Source organism: Callithrix jacchus, chromosome 4 (assembly GCF_049354715.1).
Source record: "Callithrix jacchus isolate 240 chromosome 4, calJac240_pri, whole genome shotgun sequence".
Classification (NCBI taxonomy): Eukaryota; Metazoa; Chordata; class Mammalia; order Primates; family Cebidae; genus Callithrix; species Callithrix jacchus.
In genome coordinates, this window is record NC_133505.1 from 176,256,931 (window position 1) to 176,277,418 (window position 20,488).

Consider the following 20,488-nt stretch of genomic DNA (forward strand, 5'->3'; position numbering starts at 1 on the left):
TCAGCACCAAATGTTAAGTGCACTCTGAATGAAGAGACCCCCTAAACAGGCTTTGTGTAAACAACATGGCTGTTTATTCACCTGGGTGCAGGTGGGCTGAGTCAGAAAAGAGAGTCAGCGGAAGGCAGTGGGATAGAAGTCGGTTTTATATGTTTGGGGTAGGCACTGGAAAGTTACAGAAGTTATAATTCAGGGTGGTTTTTGCATCTGGGAAGGTGGTCAGGAGGCAGGGGTGTCACTAGGTCTAAGGTCCAGTGTCACTAAGTTGGCTTATCAGTTGAGGCAGGAACAATGGCAAAATGTTGCAAAGTCGGTTAATCATTTTGCAGGGTCCAATGTCACAAGGTTGACTCAGACTTTCTGGCTCTGGAAGTCCATCTGGAGGTGTACATGTGGGTCACAGGGGTCACCATGGCATAGTCCATGGTGTAGTCTGTTTAAAGAACCTTGCACTCCCCAGACCCCTTAATCAGAGCTTAGTCCTCACCCTTTTAGGGCACACCTTAACTGCAAGGATGCTGTCTCAGGGAGTCAGTTTGTCCTGATGTCCATGTGAAAATAAAATGAACCTTGGGACCCCCTAATCACTAAGCCAGGGGAAAAGTCAAGGTGGGAACTGCCTCAGGCAGACCAGCCTCCCATTTTATTCCTAAATAAGATGGCTACAAAGGTAAGAAGGTATAGAACTCCCTTAAAATTTGCCCACAAGGAAATTCCTTGTGGGCAAAGGACAGACAGAACTCAAAGTCATCCCCCTGAGGCTTCCCTGAGACAAATGTATATCTAATTGCTTGCTCTCCCCTATTGTTTATGTAAAACTTCAGATTCACTGAGTCAGACTAAATTGTGTCTTCAGTAGAAGGGTGATCGAGGACTCACAAGAATGCAACCTTTTGCCTCTTATCTGCTTATGACCTGGAAGCCCTCACCTCAAGTTGTCCATATTTACCTGACTGAACCAAGATATATATTGACTGATATCTCATCTCTCCCTAAAATGTATATAACCAAGCTGTGCCCCGACCACCATCATCAGGACCTCCTGACACTATGTCACAGGTGCATCCTTAACCTTGGTAAAATAAACTTTCTAAACTGACTGAGACCCGTCTTAGATATTTTGAGTTAACAAGAGCCTTGAGGTCCATTCCTCCATCAGCTTCACCACACAGCCTACCTCCTGTGCTCTGCTCCTCTAGACATAGGCCTGGCTGCCTTCCCAGTGTCATGAACCAGCTGCTCCAGTGACCTGATCAACAACACAGAGTACCTGACCGCATGTAATACACGTATTCCTTTGCAAGAAAATACATCCCTCAAGCACAAGGACTTTGCCCTTCCTTCATTCACAGAACACTGCCAAGCACAGAGGAACAGCTAATACATATTTTAAACTAATTAATTAATAGGCACTTTAATGAATAGATACTTTAAAAGCACATATATATGCACACACATATACATATGCACACACATGCACACATATACATACCTACGCATTCACACACACATCACACATGCACACATGCATTCATGTATATACATACACACATGCAAGCACACATATACACACATGCATGCACATATACATACCCACATGCACTCATGCATATACATATGCACAGACATGCACACATGCATATACATATGCACACACACATGCACACATGCGTACCCCAAAACATGTTTCTTTGCCATATCTTGAAATGGCCCTGCCAAGCTGTCCTTTTGGGGGAAAATGTGCATCTGTAAAGAATCACCATTAACACAGCTAGATCTCTTTCTTCCGGCTCCTCCCAATACTAAACAGATGAAGAGTCTAGCACCTTTTAAAGATCTAAATAGGAAACATTTGTCACCTGTTATCTCTAAGGGCAGCCACTATAAGACTTCAAAAGAACCTTGGTCTCCACCATCTTTTATCTTAACCTGAACATTTCCTTTCTATTGAACTCAGGTCTTTAGGCAAACTCAACCAATCGTCAACCAGAAAATGTTTACATTTACCAATAGCCTGGAAGCACCCCACTACCCACACACCTGCATTGAGTTTTCCCACCTTTCTGGACCAAACCAATGTATTTCTTAAATGTATTTGATTGATGTCTCCTGCCTCCCTAAAATGTACAAAACCAAGTTGCACCCCAACCACCTTGGGTACGTGTTCCGAGGACCTCCTGAGGGCTGTGTCACGGGCCATGGTCACTCATGTCTGGCTCAGAATAAATCTCTTCCAATATTTTACAGATTTGAATCTTTTTGTCAACAGACATATTGTGTGGTGTGAAGTCTGGGCTTCAGTGTAGCCACCACCCCAACATTGTACATTCTATCCACGAAGGGATTTCTCATCCGTCACCCCCTCCCACCATCCAGGTCTCCAGTGCCTTTGATTCCACTCACCACGTCCACTTGGGCACATTACTTAGCCCCACTTATGAGTGAGAACATGTGGTATCTGGGTTTCTGGTTCTGAGTGGTTTCACCTAAGATAATGGCCTCCAGTGCATGGGACCTGATCTTATTCTTTCTACGGCTAGTGTTCCACCGCGTGTTTGTATCATGTGTTCTTTATCCATTCATCTGTTGACAGACAGTTTGAGTCCATGACTTTGCGAATGTGAATCACCCTGCAATAAACACACAGCAGTGCAGGTGTCTTTTTCATGCAACGATCTCCTTTCCTATGAGTAGATGCCCCGTGGTGGGATTTCTGGATCCAATGGTAGTTCTATTTTTGGTTCTTTCAGAAATCTGCATACTGTTTCTGTAGAAAACTTAGTTCTAATTTGTATTAAGTTAGATTCCCACTCACAGTGTATAAGTGTTCCCTTGTCTCCACATCCTCGCCAGCATTGATTTCTGGGGCAAGATGAAACTCTAGTTCAAGACTTCACTTGGCATCTGGAATAAACACACTTGAAGCTGCTTCTCTTATGTCACCACTCTGGAAAGCCGAAGGCTGAGTTCTGGAGTCCCGGCGCCACCAGCAGTTCGTGGAGCTCTTATCGGTAAGCAAAGGCCCAGCTAAGAATGAAAAGCAGCTCCAATGGTTGTAACTCAAACAGAACCCTTAAAACTGCCAGGATAGAGCACAGACTAAGCAAGCAATTTTTGAGCACCTACTGTATGTTAGCAAGAGATGGCTCTGTCATCAAGGTGAGAACCGCACAGGAGAGGATTAATCACACGTCATTCTGACTGCACTGATGAGCCCTGGAACAGCAATGTAGACACGAGACCAAATAAGGGCACAAGCTCAACTACTGGGAGGCCAGGGAGGCCTCCTGGGAAGGCGGTGGAGACAGCCTGGACACAGTTGGTTGTGGGGGGTTGCCTATGACCCAGGCCACAAAGCAGGAGCACAGAGTGCAGCTGGCAGATGCTCAGCTCTGGCTTCCAAGAGCCCCATCGGCTGCAGTGCTGGGGACCAGGCCCAACGGAGTCAATCCTGTGTCTCAGAGTCAGCCCCGTTCGCTAGAGGCTCATCATCAGGTGGGTGCAGCTGGGAAGTCAGTGTGGAGCCTCAGCTGCTCTGTGGGATCAGAGCTTGGGTGCCAGCAGTGCCTGCTCAGATCTCACAGCCGGCACCCCCTGCTCTGTCTGGGGCCCCGGGGGGATGAGCATGCCCCATGCCCACGTTCATGCTGCTGCGATGTGGGGACACAGCCTGCCCCTTCCCGGCAGGTAGATCATATGTGTCACATAGGAGCTGGCCCTAACGCACTCCTGTGACCGCACCATGGGAAAACACAGCACGTCCAGGTCACCACAGAAGCCAACTGGGGTGTGAAAGAATGGCCTGGCCCAGCAACCTGGGCTTCACATACGCCCCCAGCCTGAGACCGGGTTCAAGGCATCACCACGGACACTAACAAGGTCAAGGCACAAGACAGCGCCACAGGGGCCACATGTAGCCTTGGGTACTTTTCCTAAAAGCTGCCGAGGACCTCTGAAGAATTGGCAGTGAAGATTAAAATGACCCGGTTGGGGTTTTGAAGGCACAGGTCAACAGCAGGTAGTGAGGGGGAAACAAACCCATGGGGACGGCTGCTGGGAAGCAAAATACAGGCCGCAGCTGGGACAGAAGACGGACAGCGCTAGGCCTCCCACATCTGCACCTGCCTAGCGGCAGGTACTCATGGGGCTGTGGCTAGGCAAGTGTGAGCGCCACCTTCCTGTGGCTTTGCACACCCACAGAGGTTGACAGAGGTGTCGTGCTGTGACGAGCAGGGTGGGTGCAGAGGCAGCAGCCCGAGGGGTGCTACATTGCCTGTGGGGCTGGGAGCAGAACACGGCAGGCTGTGCCAGGCTCCTGCTGCCTTCTCTAGGCCATTCAATGGGCCGGGGTGGGGGGGGCCAGATCCAGGTCCCTCCTGCTGGTGCAGCTGCCCGCTCCACCTGCAAGGCTCAGCCCGGGACCACCTCCTGAGGACACCTTCCCTGACCCCGCCTTGTTCAGAGGCACCACTGACCACTTCAGGAGCTGAATATACCTCCTGCCTGTGATCCGGGAGGTGTTCCTGAGGGTGACATCGCGCAGCTTTCCACACGAGCCCATGCTGTGCAGCACAGAATGTGCTCAAGCCACGTCCCTGAGGAAGCAGACGAGGCTGCTGTTCCACGGTGGAAACGGTCCCCACGTCCATGAGGAAGCAGACGAGGCTGCTGTTCCACGGTGGAAACAGTCCCCACGTCCGTGGGGAAGCAGACGAGGCCACTGTTCCTCAGGGGAAATGGTCACCACGTCCCTGAGGAAGCAGACGAGGCTGCTGTTCCACAGGGGAAACGGTCCCCACGTCCGTGAGGAAGCAGACGAGGCCACTGTTCCTCAGGGGAAATGGTCCCCACGTCCGTGAGGAAGCAGATGAGGCCACTGTTCCTCAGGGGAAATGGTCCCCACGTCCGTGAGGAAGCAGACGAGGCCACTGTTCCTCAGGGGAAATGGTCCCCACGTCCGTGAGGAAGCAGACGAGGCCACTGTTCCTCAGGGGAAATGGTCCCCACGTCCGTGAGGAAGCAGACGAGGTGCTGTTCCACGGTGGAAACGGTCACCACGTCCCTGAGGAAGCAGACGAGGCTGCTGTTCCACGGTGGAAACGGTCACCACGTCCCTGAGGAAGCAGACGAGGTGCTGTTCCACGGTGGAAACGGTCACCACGTCCCTGAGGAAGCAGACGAGGCTGCTGTTCCACGGTGGAAATGGTCCCCACGTCCCTGAGGAAGCAGACGAGGCTGCTGTTCCACGGTGGAAATGGTCCCCACGTCCCTGAGGAAGCAGACGAGGCTGCTGTTCCACGGTGGAAATGGTCCCCACGTCCGTGAGGAAGCAGACGAGGCCACTGTTCCACAGCAGAGTACTTCCATGCTGAATGGTCGCCTGTCACAGTGGCAGTTTTTAGACACACAGAACCAGTCCTCCAAGAGACTGTGTGGTCATCCAACGTGTGAAAAAGATAAACGCAGAAGTCTCCCAGTGGACTGGGCGTGAGGACTCTCCACTGTGGACACCCACGGCACCACTGGGCAGGGCCTGCGCCTCCGAGGAGCTGAACACCTGTGCTCTAAAGAACCCTCACTATAGCAGACTAAGCAGCTGCCTGCTACTAACGGCACATTTCTCACTTCGTCTCAAGAACAGCAGAGTTCTGACTTGAAAGGCCACAACTGCTGTGATTCATGACTGGTCCTCCAGCACTGCTGTCCTTCACAAAGGTCCTGCTCCAAACTCATCACCATCCTCCTCTGTATTGCTGATTTCTAACATATATTTAGAAACAACAATGTTCATTACAGTAAATTAAATGGGAGAAGAATGAAATTTGAAGCCAACGAAATACAAAAACCTATTTAAAAACAAACCTTTATTGCACTGTGAGTTCACTTCCTATATTCTCCAAGTCAATGCTTTTTCACAGCTTGAAAAAAAAATCCATGATGATGCTTCCAACACAACATATTTCAAAAGCCAGAATGAAGGTAAATGTAAGCACAGCCTCATCTGGCTCATCAAGTCTCCTCAATTATTAAAATAAAAGATAATACCTAAAGAAGCCAAAATGCACCGAGCACTAGAGGAAGAGATGAATAACACACATCCAACTGTGGAGGTCATCTACGTGTTTGAGCAGCACTCACTGTGCCTGCTGTCCCCAGGCCCAGCGTCTCCGTCCTCCTCCCGTGGGGTGTGCACGTGGAGCCACCCCGACGCTCAGGCGGGTGCGGCCACAGCACAGGGTGTGGTGTGAAGTGTCGGGAGCAGGTTGCCCTGGTCAAAATACTGGGTTCACTTGAGATAATGTGACGTTTAGATGGTGGAGAGGGAGGAAAAATGGCATCCAGGCAGAGGAAACAGGCGGCCCTGGAGTCCAACTCCCAGCTCACAGCCCATGGAGAGGGAGGAGGAAGGCCCTGCACTCTTCGTCCTCATCCATCAGATGTTCTCACTGAGCCTCTGAGAACACACAGGGAAAGGCCAATGCATTCCAGAGACTCAGTAAACGTAAACTCCCAGCCCTGACACTCAAAAAATTCCACAGCACAGACTCTGGCAAGCACCTGGGGTGACTCGGCACCACGGTCTGGACATTGGTCTCCCACAGAATTCATCAGTTGAAATCCCCATTGCAACAGCACTGAGAGGTGATTCGGTCCTGAGCGTGGAGCCTGCATGAAGCCCTTGTGAGGGAGGTTTCAGGGAGTCTGTCTTCCCTTCCTTCCACCACGTGAGTACGCAGCAGGAAGGCCCCGCCTCTCAAGCAGAAAGCTCTCACAAGACGCTCATCTGCCGGTGCCTTGATCTCACACTTGCCAGCCTCCAGAACTGTGAGCAATGCATTTCTGCCGCTTGTCAATGTCCTAGGATGGGCATCTTGTTAAAGCAGCCCCAACAGACTGAGACACTGCATGGAGGAACTCACACACACCAGCCTGCCTGCAGGATTTTAAATATGTGTCACTCTGCCTGTGGGAACACAGCGTGTCATGGGGAGACTGACACCGCGCAGCTTTCAGTCTGAACTTGCTGACTACATGGGAAGCTAAACAAGCTGATGCAACCTTTCTGTTTCCCCGTTTTACGTACCTTCAAACTCCTCATAAAACCAAAAGTTTCACCTAACAATATGTGAGAATGGACAATTCCAGTTTAGATGCAGCCTCCTCTAATCCACTACGGCAGGATGGCTTGTCCCATCTCTACTCTCTGGCAGCCATTTCACGTCATTTTATGGCGCTTAAAACAGTCAGCCTTCTGTGGATGTTATTCCACCCATGACTACCACCTTCTGCCTTGTAATTTCTGTGAAATCAGAAACCATATCTAACTCGGCTTCTGATCTTCTGCCGCAGGTGGAGAAATTCTTGTGCATCCATCCCTAAAACTCACAGGAACAAGAATTGTGTGAGAGTAGTTGCATGTGGAACTTAAGAGTTTTCTAAAATAGTACCCATCAGCCTGCATACATTTATATTTCAAAAATAAGAAAAATAGCTTTCATTTAATGGACTTAGCACATGCTAAGAGATTTACATGCATTTAACCCCTTAACAGAGAACAACTTTATATATGCAAAAGGTTAGAAACTCTTCCATTACAAAATGGAAACAGAGAAGAAAGGAAGCAAAATTACAAGATCACACCAAATAACATCATATCATTTTCTGAAATAATTCTCTTGAAAATATGAGAAAATTGGTTAGCTAAAGTTAAAAGAATTACCTTTACCATTATCTTAAAATTACCATGTTATTTTTTAAGTTATAATTTAGAAAGCATTGAAAAATCCAAAATTATATTTTGCATTTGCAACCTAAACATCTAGAACAATTTTAAACAAACTTGGGAACTAAATTGAAAAAAAATCTCAGACTAAGCTCTAATAGGCCAAGTGCTAATCTAGGCCAAGGTTTATGGCTCTGTCATAAACTCAGAAAGAAAAGAACAAAATGAGAAAGAAAGTAGAGATTAATAATGGAAATGCTGACAGACCATTTGGCAAACACCAAAAATAAATTACAATTGGCTTTGAAATGACCACCTTTAATGAGAGTCATGCACAACCCACACAAAAATTAAGTAACTAAGAAATATTTTTCTAACACTTGACAATGTTTGAGACAAGAAGCACCCAGTGTCAAAAAGCATGGTAAGAAGTACGTTTTAAATGAAAAACTGGCTGGGCGCAGTGGCTCACGCCTGTAATCCCAGCACTTTAGGAGGCAGACCACCTGAGGTCAGAAGTTCAAGACCAGCCTGGCCAACATGGTGAAACCCCCTCTCCACTAAAAATACAAAAAGTAGCCCGGTGTGGTGGCACATGCCTGTAATCCCAGCCACTCGGGAGCCTGAGGCAGAAGAATTGCTTGAACCCGGGAGGCAGAGGTTGCACTGAGCTGAGCTTGCACCACGACACTCCAGCCTGGGTGACAGGGTGAGACTCCGTCTCAAAAAAAAAAAAAAAGTAAAATTCGCAACATGAAAGAAACTTCACATATAAGATTCATTTATCTTCATAACTGAAAATTTTTAACTCAAGAATGGCAATATTTGGAAATTTTAGTCAATTCTGATTTAACTGTATTATCTAAAGACTCACAGACTTTAGAAAAACTGACCAGACAAGTATGTAACATCTCACGAGAGGCTTCTCTTCATCTTTAGAGAAATGTTTATATGTTGCATTTTGAAAATAACACACCAACAAATTTTAAATACTATTTGTCAGACTTTAACCTCTGAAATCTATGTGCTGACGAGTCTTTTGAAGAAAGCATTTTTTCTCTAGATTTACATCTACTTTCTTATACAAAGAACTGAATCCTTTGCTTTCTGTTGGTAACAGAAGTCACGGTTCAAATCTGCACCTGTCGAGTGAGCAGATCCCAGGTTCTGGGCACTACCAAGGGCAGACACGAAGACAGCACAAACCCTGGTCTGCACCCAAGTGTCTTAAAGTCAAATGCCTTTGCCTGGAAGTTTCACTAAATAAATTTAGTAGGTCAGACTTATACTTTAACAACCTACATCCAAATATTAGCCATCAGTATCTCATTAAGCTGCACTTGAATTTAAAAGGCACCATAATATCTAAAAAATAAGATGGGTTCACAGGGCGCGGTGGCTCACGCCTGTAATCCTAGCACTTTGGGAGCCGAGGTGGGCAGATTGTGAGGTCAGGAATTTGAGACCAGCCTGACCAACAAGGCGAAACCCCGTCTCTACTAAAAATACAAAAATTAGCTGGGTGTGGTGGCACACACCTGTAATTCCAGCTACTTGGGAGGCTGAGGCAGGAGAATTGCTTGAACCCAGGAGGCAGAGGTTACAGTGAGCCAAGACTGCACCCCAGCCTGGGCAACAAGAGCAACAGAGCAAGACTCTATCTCAAAATCATAAGAAGATGATAATGAGTATTAGGCTAACAATAATTTTAAAAGTTAATAATTCAATTATTAAATTCATTTAAAAGCCCAGAAACATATAAAATCTAATAATCAAATGCTTGCCTAATCTTGACAGATCTTACTGCAAAATCAGTAGCATCAAATCATGGCTCTCATATACAAACGGTGCTGCCTTTCTTGCCATAAGTTACCTAATTTACTTCTTTTTCTTCACAGTTTTTCCAGAAAAAAATAGAAACATGGAGTATTACACATAGCACTGATTTGACTGGGATCCACTTTGTTTTTGAAATATGCCGTTTTAATAGCCTCATAAAGAAGTTACAGATTCTTCAAAGGTATTCCTTCATTCATCTCAGAGACCTACTGCACAATGTTTAAAAACATGTTTGCTCTGGTTTATTTGCAGGAAGAGTCTAAACAAAAAGAGAAGATGCAGAAAAATAATATTTTCTCCAACAGCTCTCCCCAAACTGATATTTCCATGGTGTTATTGAAACCAGAGAAGCCTTCTCCTGTTGCAACTTGAAATGTCCTATTAATGGACTGTGGGGATGGGGCGTGGAAGGTTAAAAGGAAGGCAAAAAACAGACAAATGGTACCTAAGGAAACTCCACAGCTTCTGCACGGCAAAAGAAACAGTCACTAGAGTGAATCGGCAACCAACAGGATGGGAAAAATTTTTGCAGTTTACCCATCTGACAAAGGGCTGATATCCAGAATTTACAAAGCACTCAAACAGATTTACAAGAAAAAAACAAACAAGCCCATTCAAAAATAGGCGAAGGATATGAACAGACACTTTACAAAAGAAGACATACATGAGGCCAACAAACATATGAAAAAAATGCTCATCATCACTGGTCATTAGACAAATGCAAATCAAAACTACATTGAGATACCATCTCATGCCAGTTAGAATAGCGATCATTAAAAAAATCTGGAGACAACAGATGCTGGAGAGGATGTGGAGAAATAGGAATGCTTTTACACCGCTGGTAGGAGCGTAAATTAGTTCAACCATTGTGGAAGACAGTGTGGCGATTCCTCAAGGCCTTAGAAATAGAAATTCCATTTGACCCAGCAATCCCATTTCTGGGTATATATCCAAAGGACTATAAATCGTTCTACTATAAGGACACATGCACATGAATGTTCACTGCAGCACTGTTTACAATAGCAAAGACCTGGAACCAACCCAAATGCTCATCGATAATAGACTGCATTGGGAAAATGTGGCACATATACACCACGGAATATTATGCAGCAATCAAAAACGATGAGTTCGTGTCCTTTGTAGGGACATGAATGAATCTGGAGAATATCATTCTCAGCAAACTGACACAAGAACAGAAAATGAAATACCGCATGTTCTCACTCATAGGCGGGTGATGAACAGTGAGAACACATGGACACAGGGAGGGGAGCACTACACACTGGGGTCTATTGGGGGGAATAGGGAAGGGACAGCGGGGGAGGCAGGGCAGAGCTGGGGAGGGATAGCATGGGGAGAAATGCCAGATGTGGGTGAAGGGGAGGAAGACAGCAGATCACACTGCCATGTGTGTACCTATGTAACTATCTTGCATGTCCTGCACATGTACCCAAAAACTTAAAATGCAATAAAAAGAAAAAAAAAGGAAGGCAAGATAAAGACGCCTATCAGAGCCTTTAAATCTTCCCTTCTCTGACCAAGGTTGACCCACAGGGAGGGCACAGAGGTTGGCTTCTCCTCAGCAGGCAGCCTCCCCCGGCAGGCATCTTCCTGGCCTGCTAAGCTCTGACTACCCCATACTGCCAAGTCCCAGATCTGCCTCTCTGAAGAGCTGTCCAGACAGACATGTGTGGAGACTGTCTTCCTGGACACAGAGCCTCTGAATCCAGGAGTCTTTCATGCTGCACCTGTAAATGTCTTCCTGTGGCCCCAACACCTCCATCTCCCCTTTACGCAGAAGAGGCACAGGAACAAATCTGCTTCAATGTAATTTAAGTTAACAGCCCAGAATCTTTGCTCTTTCCCATTTGAACTGATTAAAAAACTTTATAGATAATCAGGCCATACCTGTCCTATTAAACAGAAATTTAAAGACTCAAAATGTGTTAAACTGTGGATAACAAAGTCTCTTTAACCAACATACCAGCACTTCACTTAGCAAAATGATACCCTGAATCCTTGACTTGGAAAACCTTTCCACGCATATCAAAAACCAAAATTGCAGTTTTAGTCCTAGGAAGTACAGTTTTCCTCCCAAGACTTAGACACCCTCTTAGGTACCCAAGTGTCTTTTGAACCATGCAGGTACCAGACAACAAACTCATCAAACGTCTCTCCCGTAATGCCAACCCTTTAACCCACCACTGCGGATATTTCTAAACTTTGTCTCTGCCAAAATGGACTGAGTATATCCAACAGCCTCCACGTTAAAAAAAAAAAAAAAAAAAGCTATTGATTTGGCAAGGCTGCCCCACAGTCCATAGCACCTGTGTGTCTACCATGCAATCCCACTGTTGCTTAAAATATGCAACCCTATGAAGTTTTATGTGAGAATGCTTTACTAGTAAAATCTTAGTATCGGCCCAAAAATAGTCAAACACAAAAGTACAAAACTTAACATTCCACATGATAGTAAAATATCTACTAAGGTCAAACATCAGAATTGAATGAGCAATAAAAATTAACAATTTGGTAGCAAGCGCTTATAAAATGGCATCATACATTTGTATCTGTTAAACACTTTAAGCACAGAGTTTTACAGATGATATCTATTATCCGAAAACTTACTCACTTTATTCTGGCAGATTTGATGGACAGGCCGCGAGTGGGCTTCCGCTATCACGGCTGCACTGCAGCCGGCGTTGAGATCAAAGACTTCCACGGTCCTGTTCCGGCCAGCTGTGAGTACGATGTCTGCATTGATCCAGTTAAGGAGCTCTTCTCAACACTCTTACCCACAGGGAAGGGACAGTTCCCTCTCTTTTACTAATAAAAACTTTGGAATATTAGAAGACTCATGAAGGGACGACTAGTTAAGAATTTCTCAAGTTCCACTGGAAGAGTCCTGAGCTCCGTCCATCTCCACCCCATCTGGCCTCAGGCATTGGCAAGAGCAGGTGGGCAGTGATGGAGGGGCTGCTTAGGAAAAGGGAGAGCACCACAGTGCCTATTTTGAGGTGGGAGTTCCAGTTTTAGATATGTGGTGTTTAAGATGTTCATGAAACACCTAAATCAGATGTCAAATAATGGAATATATAGATATTGTGCTCAGAAGAAAGGACTGAACTAAGATTAGACAGACCCACAGAGTGGACGACAGTCCCTGGGGCAGGCTTTATGGTGGGAGCACACAACCCCGACAGTGCCATGTTGGCAGGTGGCCATGATGTGCTTCATCAACTTGACATAAAAGGAGCACTTTCACATTGAGGACTCCTGTGAGCACCGACACCCCACAAGCTTCATGCTCAGCCCTGGATGCTGCAGTCATGAGTCTATCTATCTGGTGGGAATACAGGTGCACTGGAGTCAAGAGACCCGAAGGCTGCTGTTAGCGCTGGATCATTCTCAACGCTAGTACCCTTGTATTCCAGAAAACATCATTTAGGCTGCAATAATCCTAATGACATATTTCTTATTTCTGCTAGGCATTTTAGCACCTATTCTAGCATGAATTACTGCATTTCTAACTAAAACATACTACAACCTCCTAACACTTTATTTTAATTCAACTATAAAACCTGCCAATAGAGTTCAACTTAGATCTAACTTTGAGTAAATTAAAACTTTATACAATGAATTCCTAAAGATCAGGAACTTTTCCCTAAATTAAAATCAACTTTTAAAATTAAAAGGAATGATGTTCGCCGTAAAAATCTCAAATATTGAAGTTTTGAATTCCATTTCATATTATTTTGAATGGCAACCGCTATGATTTTTGCCAGTTCTGCAGATGGTATAGAATGACCAAATGACACACATTAGTCAACACTGTCTACACCAGAAGTGCAGGGTCAGCCCACCTGCAGGATGGCATGAGCTGCGTGGCACTCAGGTTTCTGTTTCCTGTGAGGCCCTTCTCAACATTGAAATTATTACATGTACAATTAACACGAAGACGGTGGGCTCATGAGGAGGGTCCCTGCATTCCCAGAGCCCTGCATGATGTTGACACTCATGAGACGCTCAGCACATGCCTCTGCCAGAGGAACAACACTCGGGCATAAAACCCAACAGGATCTGGGAGAAAGGACACGGGAATAAAAGTCGTTTACTGCTGATAAACAGGTCACGTCTCCTGCGTCCGTCAAGGAGAGCCTGCACACCAGCTTGGATTTGCTCCTCTGTTTATATCTGGAAGAGAAAATCAAGATGACCAATCTTTTTGCTTTCCTTCCCCTACAACAATGTTTTAAAGAGAAATATCTTATCTTTAGAAACATTAAACATGAAAAGAAAGTTTTCATATCACTTAAGAAGTCACATTTTATAATACTGATGGAAAAAGTGAATTGGTGACCTTAATTTTTCTTTAGAAAAAAAAAAACTGGTTTTCCATTAACATCTAATTATTTGTGGTAATTTTTGAGATATAAAAGATCTGCCACCCTCTCCTCCTTCAGTCTGTGGTCAAACGCCCTGGTTTTTTCTATAGGGTATTTCATTGCATACTTAGAAAATCCTACCTACCTCCCACATGTAACTGAGCAAATGCCTCAGCTCCTCTACCTTCCAACACCCACCTGGAGTGGCTGCCAAGTGATTTCTAAGAGAAAGTCCCACAAGATCAGAACGAGGAGGAGGCAGGATCAAGAAGAGAAACCGCTAACTCTCAGAGGCAAAGGGCTGTGCCTGCTGAGACAGGCACACTGGGAGGTGAGCTGACTTGTGAAACTCCCTCCCGATAAGTAAAAATAAACTTTACGACTGAAAGGCCCGGGCATCTCTGAAGAGAAGGCTGAGAGAAGGGCCACTGAGTCCTGGAGCCCTTCCCTACATGCCACCCCCTGCCCCCCAGAACAGGCCAGAAGTCACTCCGGGATGCTGTGATACGGGACAGAGAGAGTGGGGACACTCTCATGGAGATCAGGGATTCCTTGCAAGCCCATCTATTGATAGAAGAACCAACCCTTTGCACGTCCCAACCCAAAGTCCCTCCATGAGAGAAGCAGGCAGACTCAGGCTCCTCCCAACCGCAGGGCATCCACCCCAATTAACAAACCAAAGTCACACATCTCAGAAATGTAACTTTGATTAAGAGAAGTGTGATTATATTACACTCAAAGCCTCAAAAAAAGAAAATGATGTGAATACCTAGAGATACAGCAAAAATATAAAACTACAGCCAGGAAGCCAATATAACAATCTCAAAAGGAGGAAAAAGGGAAGAGGACAGGACTGGGAGACAGGTTCCTAATTCCCTCTGTAATATTTTATTCTTAAAAAAAAATCTGGAAAACAAAGATAGTAAAATGTTAATACTGGCCAAGCATGACGGCTTACGCCTGTAATCCCAGCACTTTTGAGGCGAAGGTGGGTGGATCACAAGGTCAGGAGATCAAGACCATCCTGGCTAACATGGTGAAACCCCATCTCTACTAAAAATACAAAAAATTAGCCAGGCCTGGTGGCATGCCCCTTTAGTCACAGCTACTCAGGAGGCTGAGGCAGGAGAATCACTTGAACCCAGGAAGCGGAGGTTGCAGTGAGCCAAGAGTGTGCCACTGCACTCCAGCCTGGGTGACAGAGCGAGACTCCATCTAAAATAAATAAATAAATAATAAAAATGTTAATACTTGTCCAAGCTAGGTGTAGCTAAGAAGATGCGTATTATTCCCCATATATATGTATATATTTGAAACAGTTCATAATTTAACTTTATTATCGATAGTATTTGTCCCATATGACATCACTTCAATATGCTGCAGGCCAAGACGATTGTTCAGTTTCTCCAATCCCCCAAATTCTCACCTTCTGTCATTCCAAAGGCCCCACACACAGTAACACAAAGGAAGATTTAACATGCGTAGGATCTGGATTCTTCAGCTCTCATCAGCAGTTTGGTAATAGGAGGTTATTATTAAATTTGGGGTGACATTTTAAAAGGTAAATACCTTTTTTAACACCACATTATTGAAACGGCTTCCTCTGACCTAAAAATAATGCAGAGAGGAGGGCTGCCTACCTCTTAATCTCATCTTTGCAAGTGTCAATGTGATACTTCAGTAGCTGAAATTCAGGGCCAGAAGATAACAATATAAAGGCATCTATGTAATAAAACTGTGCAGACTGTATTGGTTTAGAAAACATGTCTTTGTCCTGTAATGCAAATCAGTAATTATTGTCAATAGAATAAATGTCAACAAAAACACCTTTGCTCTAAACACAAAATTTTTTCTTTTTAAAACCCAACATCTATTTATTCTAAATGTGTACATATATTTGTTAGACCCAATCTACAATTTTTGTTTCCTCCTACTCCTTCTGAAAGGCATTATAAAATTAAAATTTTACTGTAATGAATGTTTTGAACTCCAGCCCTTCCTTTCTTGTCTGTCTCATATTCAATCCCCTTTCTATAAAAGACCCATAGAAAATAAATGCCAACATCTTTGAAAATTGGACTGCGTTTATGTTATGTTCTTTACAAGTCACCCGCTCATATTTGATGATTTGAAGATGAGTTTCCTACCGTTTCCTGTTCTTTCCCTGTCCTAGTCCTAAGGTTATATCTTCCTGTCTCTCCTTTCCTGTTCTGCTTTCAAATGATCTCCCATAAGTTCATCATCATGTCACTTTTCTTCCCAAAATATACTTCCCCTACGTAATAGCCTTTGGCCATTATTACTGTCTTGACTATAAAATCACATTGAATCAATATTTAAAATCATTCAAATATTTCAGTGTTAATCATTTGGCATTTGCAGCCCATAAAAAACATAAGGATAGATTTAACCGTATTAATTAAGCATGCGTGTGGCCAGTATGTAAGTATGTACCTGTGTACCATATGCACGTGTGCCTGTTGCATGTGTGTGGATATATACATGTAGACACACATTTAAGAAACTAATTAATCAGTAACTTTTATTCCATTAAAGCAACTCTTGGTTTATGTCCCTTTCCTCATCTCCTATTCAGGTAAAACAGAAGCTCTCAGCTGAGGGCTGCTCCTTTGGAAATGACAGCCCGTGGCAGATGTGACCATCCATTACCAGAAGCGGTGCGAGCTCTGTCCTACGCGCCGACCACACCCGCAGGGTCCGGTCCTGGGCTGTGGAGAGCAGCCACCTCTGGTCATGGCTCCAGCAGACTGTGTTAACTGCCCCGTCGTGACCTAACAGGAATGATCAGAGAGGGTTACTGTTTCTATTCTTAAAATCAGTTTTGACTGAGTGCTGCTTACCTGGTGCTTTCATACAACACAACTTGAACAGCGTTTTTCAAGTCATCAGCCACACCATGAGGCTTCTCCTCGCCCCACTGAGGCTGCGGAGCCTGAGGCCGGGTGCACTGTTGCCCTTCAGCAGAGGCTCAGTGAGGCTTCTGAAGGTGGTTGCTCTAAAGCCTCAGGCTTCATTTCTTCAACTTTTATTTTAGATTCAGGAGGTGCAGGTGCATGTTTGTTACGAGCATATAGAGCGTGGTGCTGAGGTTTGGGGTATGATTGACTGCCTCAGCCAGGCAGTGTAAAACCTCACATTTCTTAAACTACGATGTTCAACATGTGTGTGCACCTGTGGGTGTATGTTTTCAGAGAAGAACATGGTAACATCTAGTGTTATGAACTACAGTAGAGAAATCTATGGACTCCATGACAATGTATCAGTATTTTAAATAACTGCTATCAACACTGAAGAAAAGTTTAAAAAAATCATTGAGCACACACATATAAGTCAATCATTTGTTGTGACAGATTTGAAAAGTTTTGCCTAAACTCAGAATGGCTGTTTTGATGCTGATTTGTGAGCGTGCCAGTGCTGGTCTTCAGGCATCTGAATACTGGCAGTGTGTGCCACTCTGATATTAAACTAAGGTAGGCTATGAGGTTAACAGTGTTTATTTCACATACCCATAAGAGCTCTTCTGTCCGGTCCCCGCCTCATCCTACTCCCAGCCTAACTACTTTCTGGACCTGTCTTGCCTCATAACTACTAGAACGGCCATCAGGCCAGGTGGTGTCTTAAAACAGTCTCAGCTGCCATCACCTGATGGCTCTAAGAAGCAGCGGACACAGAGGAAAAGAGAAAGCTAAGATGACCAGGGATGGGCGTCTTCTCAGAGGTTGGCCCTGGAGCAGAAAGCCAGGTGTGTGTCCTGGTGAGCAGGGAGAGAGGGGAGGAGCTGAGGAGGTGAGGGCAAGGAGAGGTGGAGCCCAGCCCGGCAGCCTCTGACCCCGGAGCACTCAAGCTGGGATAACAGGGAGGAGCTGAGGAGGTGAGGGCAAGGAGAGGTGGAGCCCAGCCCGGCAGCCTCTGACGAGCACTCAAGCTGGGGTAACAGGGAGAAGCTGAGGAGGTGAGGGCAAGGAGAGGTGGAGCCCAGCCCAGCAGCCTCTGACCCCGGAGCACTCAAGCTGGGGTAACAGGGAGAAGACTGACAACAAATGACCGCAGACCTGCTCAACGACCCCATTTCACCTGCACAGATAAGCATTCTGTGTTAAAATCACAGGGGATGGGTAACCACAGCTTCCAGGCAAATTCTTGTCATAGCTGAGATCTCCCCACGGAGCATGAGGCCCCATCCCACGGGCCTCAGCATGTGCATCTCACATGATAATTCACAGACTAGACAAAGAACTGTAATCTCGCTACGTCCTATCTGTCAGGGCACCAAGTTGAAAGCGATGGGAAAAGCAGGAAAGGCTTAAGAATGTAACTCAGTTCTGCAGCAGGACCCCAGGAAACCCAGGGCTGAAGTTCACAGCACAGAAAAATGGGAAGTAGCTTTGCTGCCCTCACGTGTAGAGTTCTGGCAGTTTCGGCAGAAGTACCAAGGCCAGTTAAGGAAAGCTGCAAACATTGCTCACCGCTGCTCAGCTAACAGCAGCTGCGAGACTCAAAGGAAAGTCGCGATTCATGACTGCCATTTAGACGCCACCCATGCCGCTGGTACTGAACACCAGTGGCATCCGCAGCTCTGTGCCATCCCGAGAATATCACAGGTTGACAGACACCTGCTGCAGGACCCAGTGCAGGCATCCTGGGCCGTCAGGGCATGCTCCCAGTGGCAGGGGCCTGACGCATCCGCCCAGGCACTGACCTCAGAAGTCACTTCATTACCAGCCATGTGGCCACCCTCTTCCAATATCAGACTCAGACCAGCCTCCCCCGCCTGGCCCACAGGCTGCACAGAGGCCGCGTGAGGTCGCACAGGAGAGAGGGTGAAGCTACGGCTACCACCCACGTTCTTCCTTCTTAGTGAGACTGTGAATGTGTTTCTCCAGTCCTTCCTACTTCCTCCTATGAGCACAGTGTTTGCTGGGCACCTCGTGGCCAACTATGCCACCAAGGCCAGCAGAGGCACCGGCAATGCAGGGACTGCACAACGACGCCTTCGGCCCAGCCCTGACAAGTTGGCCTGTCCTTCATCTCTAGTGTCAGGGACGGACCTCCCACTCCCAGGATGGAAACCAGGGAGATTCCTAAGAACCTGCCAACAGGGGGAGTCCCCCTCCTCTCCCAAGCTCCAGCCCAGACACAGGTGAGAAGCCCTTTGGCCGCAGGGTGCATCCAAGACAAATCACTGCAAGGAAGGCTGGGCCCTCTGGAGCCAACCCCACGAAACAATGGGCCCATGGGGGGCCCCACACGGTGCCTCTTCCAATCTCCCCTAAGTTTCCTCACTGCACAGAAGGACTCTCTTCCTTTTCACCTGATCGGTTCCCCTGCAGTGTGTGGGATGAGATGAGGAGCTTCAGAAATAGAGTGAAAACAATTCTAAAATCCTGTCCAGGTCAGGGTTATTTTTTTGGTTTTTTTTTGTGAGATGGAGTTTTGCTCTGTTACCCAGGCTGGAGTGCAATGGCGCAATCTCGGTTCACTGCAACCTCTGCCTCCTGGGTTCAAGTGATTCTCCTGCTTCAGCCTCCCAAATAGCTGGGATTCCAGGTGCCCACCACTACACCCAGCTAATTTTTGTATTTTTTAGTAGAGAAGGGGTTTCGCCACGTTGGCCAAGCTGGTCTCAAACTCCTGACCTCAGGTGATCCACCCACCTCAGCCTCCCAAAGCACTAGGATTACAGGCGTGGGCCACTGAGCCCAGCCAAGGTCAGGGTTTTAGACCTCCTCTGGACACAGGCCCTGCTTGGGGGCAGCAGACAGGGGTGTGGGGACATGAGCGGCACAGAAGGTGATGTGTGCAGTCCCTGCTCAGAGGAGTGGAACACAAGCCAGTCGGTGCAGCTTGAGCCTACCGAGAGGCTAGGAGAAGGAGAGACGGAGGCCTTCACTCATACGTGGACAAAGATTCCTGTTAGAAACAATTCCACAACTATCACGGAATTCTAGATATAATCTTCTGAAACGTCTGACCCCGGAACTTCACAGTGATCACCACCGACTCCCGGGCACGTGGCAGACAACGCAGCTCCCCTGCGCTCAGAACCTGCCATCCGGCATCGCAGACAACCTACTCTGTGCCAGGCACGTGTTCGAAGGAAGGCATGGGACTGGAGTACCTGTCTTTGTAATTGACACAATTTTTGATAGGAAACCTTCTAAAATCTAAAGCAGAAACACGTAACTCCTTTCTTAAATTAAATACGATTGCTCTCAGTGGCTTTCAGGCTGGGCTGCATTACCTGACTGTACACTCAGAGACCCCGAACTCTCCAGGAGGGCATTTGAATTTATACGTATTTGTCCCAGATCATAATGGAAATAAAGACACTCGTTTTCCTGTGTCTCAGCAAGTGCTGAGAGACTAGTCACACTTTCAAAGCTGAGTGATGTCACTATTAAACATTACACACTCAAAGTGAAACAACGTTGCTTGTGCAGGACCCTTCCCCCCCACAGAAACAGAGCAAGTTTTTGTCAAGACGAGTTTGAAAACCCACTGCATTTTAGTTCAGGGAAAAGCC

General features: G+C 46.2%; 1 protein-coding gene across 9 annotated transcripts in view; it reads right to left on the minus strand.

The window, feature by feature from the left end:
• WDR27 (WD repeat domain 27) overlaps positions 1-20,488 on the minus strand; it is a 304,525-nt gene that overhangs the window by 200,793 nt on the left and 83,244 nt on the right. For all 9 annotated transcript variants that reach the window (XM_078370488.1, XM_078370485.1, XM_078370484.1 and 6 more), the window contains exons 18-21: positions 16,615-16,736; positions 15,585-15,718; positions 13,656-13,753; positions 12,192-12,313 (exon numbers count right to left, since the gene is read on the minus strand). In XM_078370488.1, coding sequence (XP_078226614.1) covers positions 12,192-12,313; positions 13,656-13,753; positions 15,585-15,718; positions 16,615-16,736 — 476 coding nt within the window. The remainder of the gene's footprint in view (positions 1-12,191; positions 12,314-13,655; positions 13,754-15,584; positions 15,719-16,614; positions 16,737-20,488) is intronic.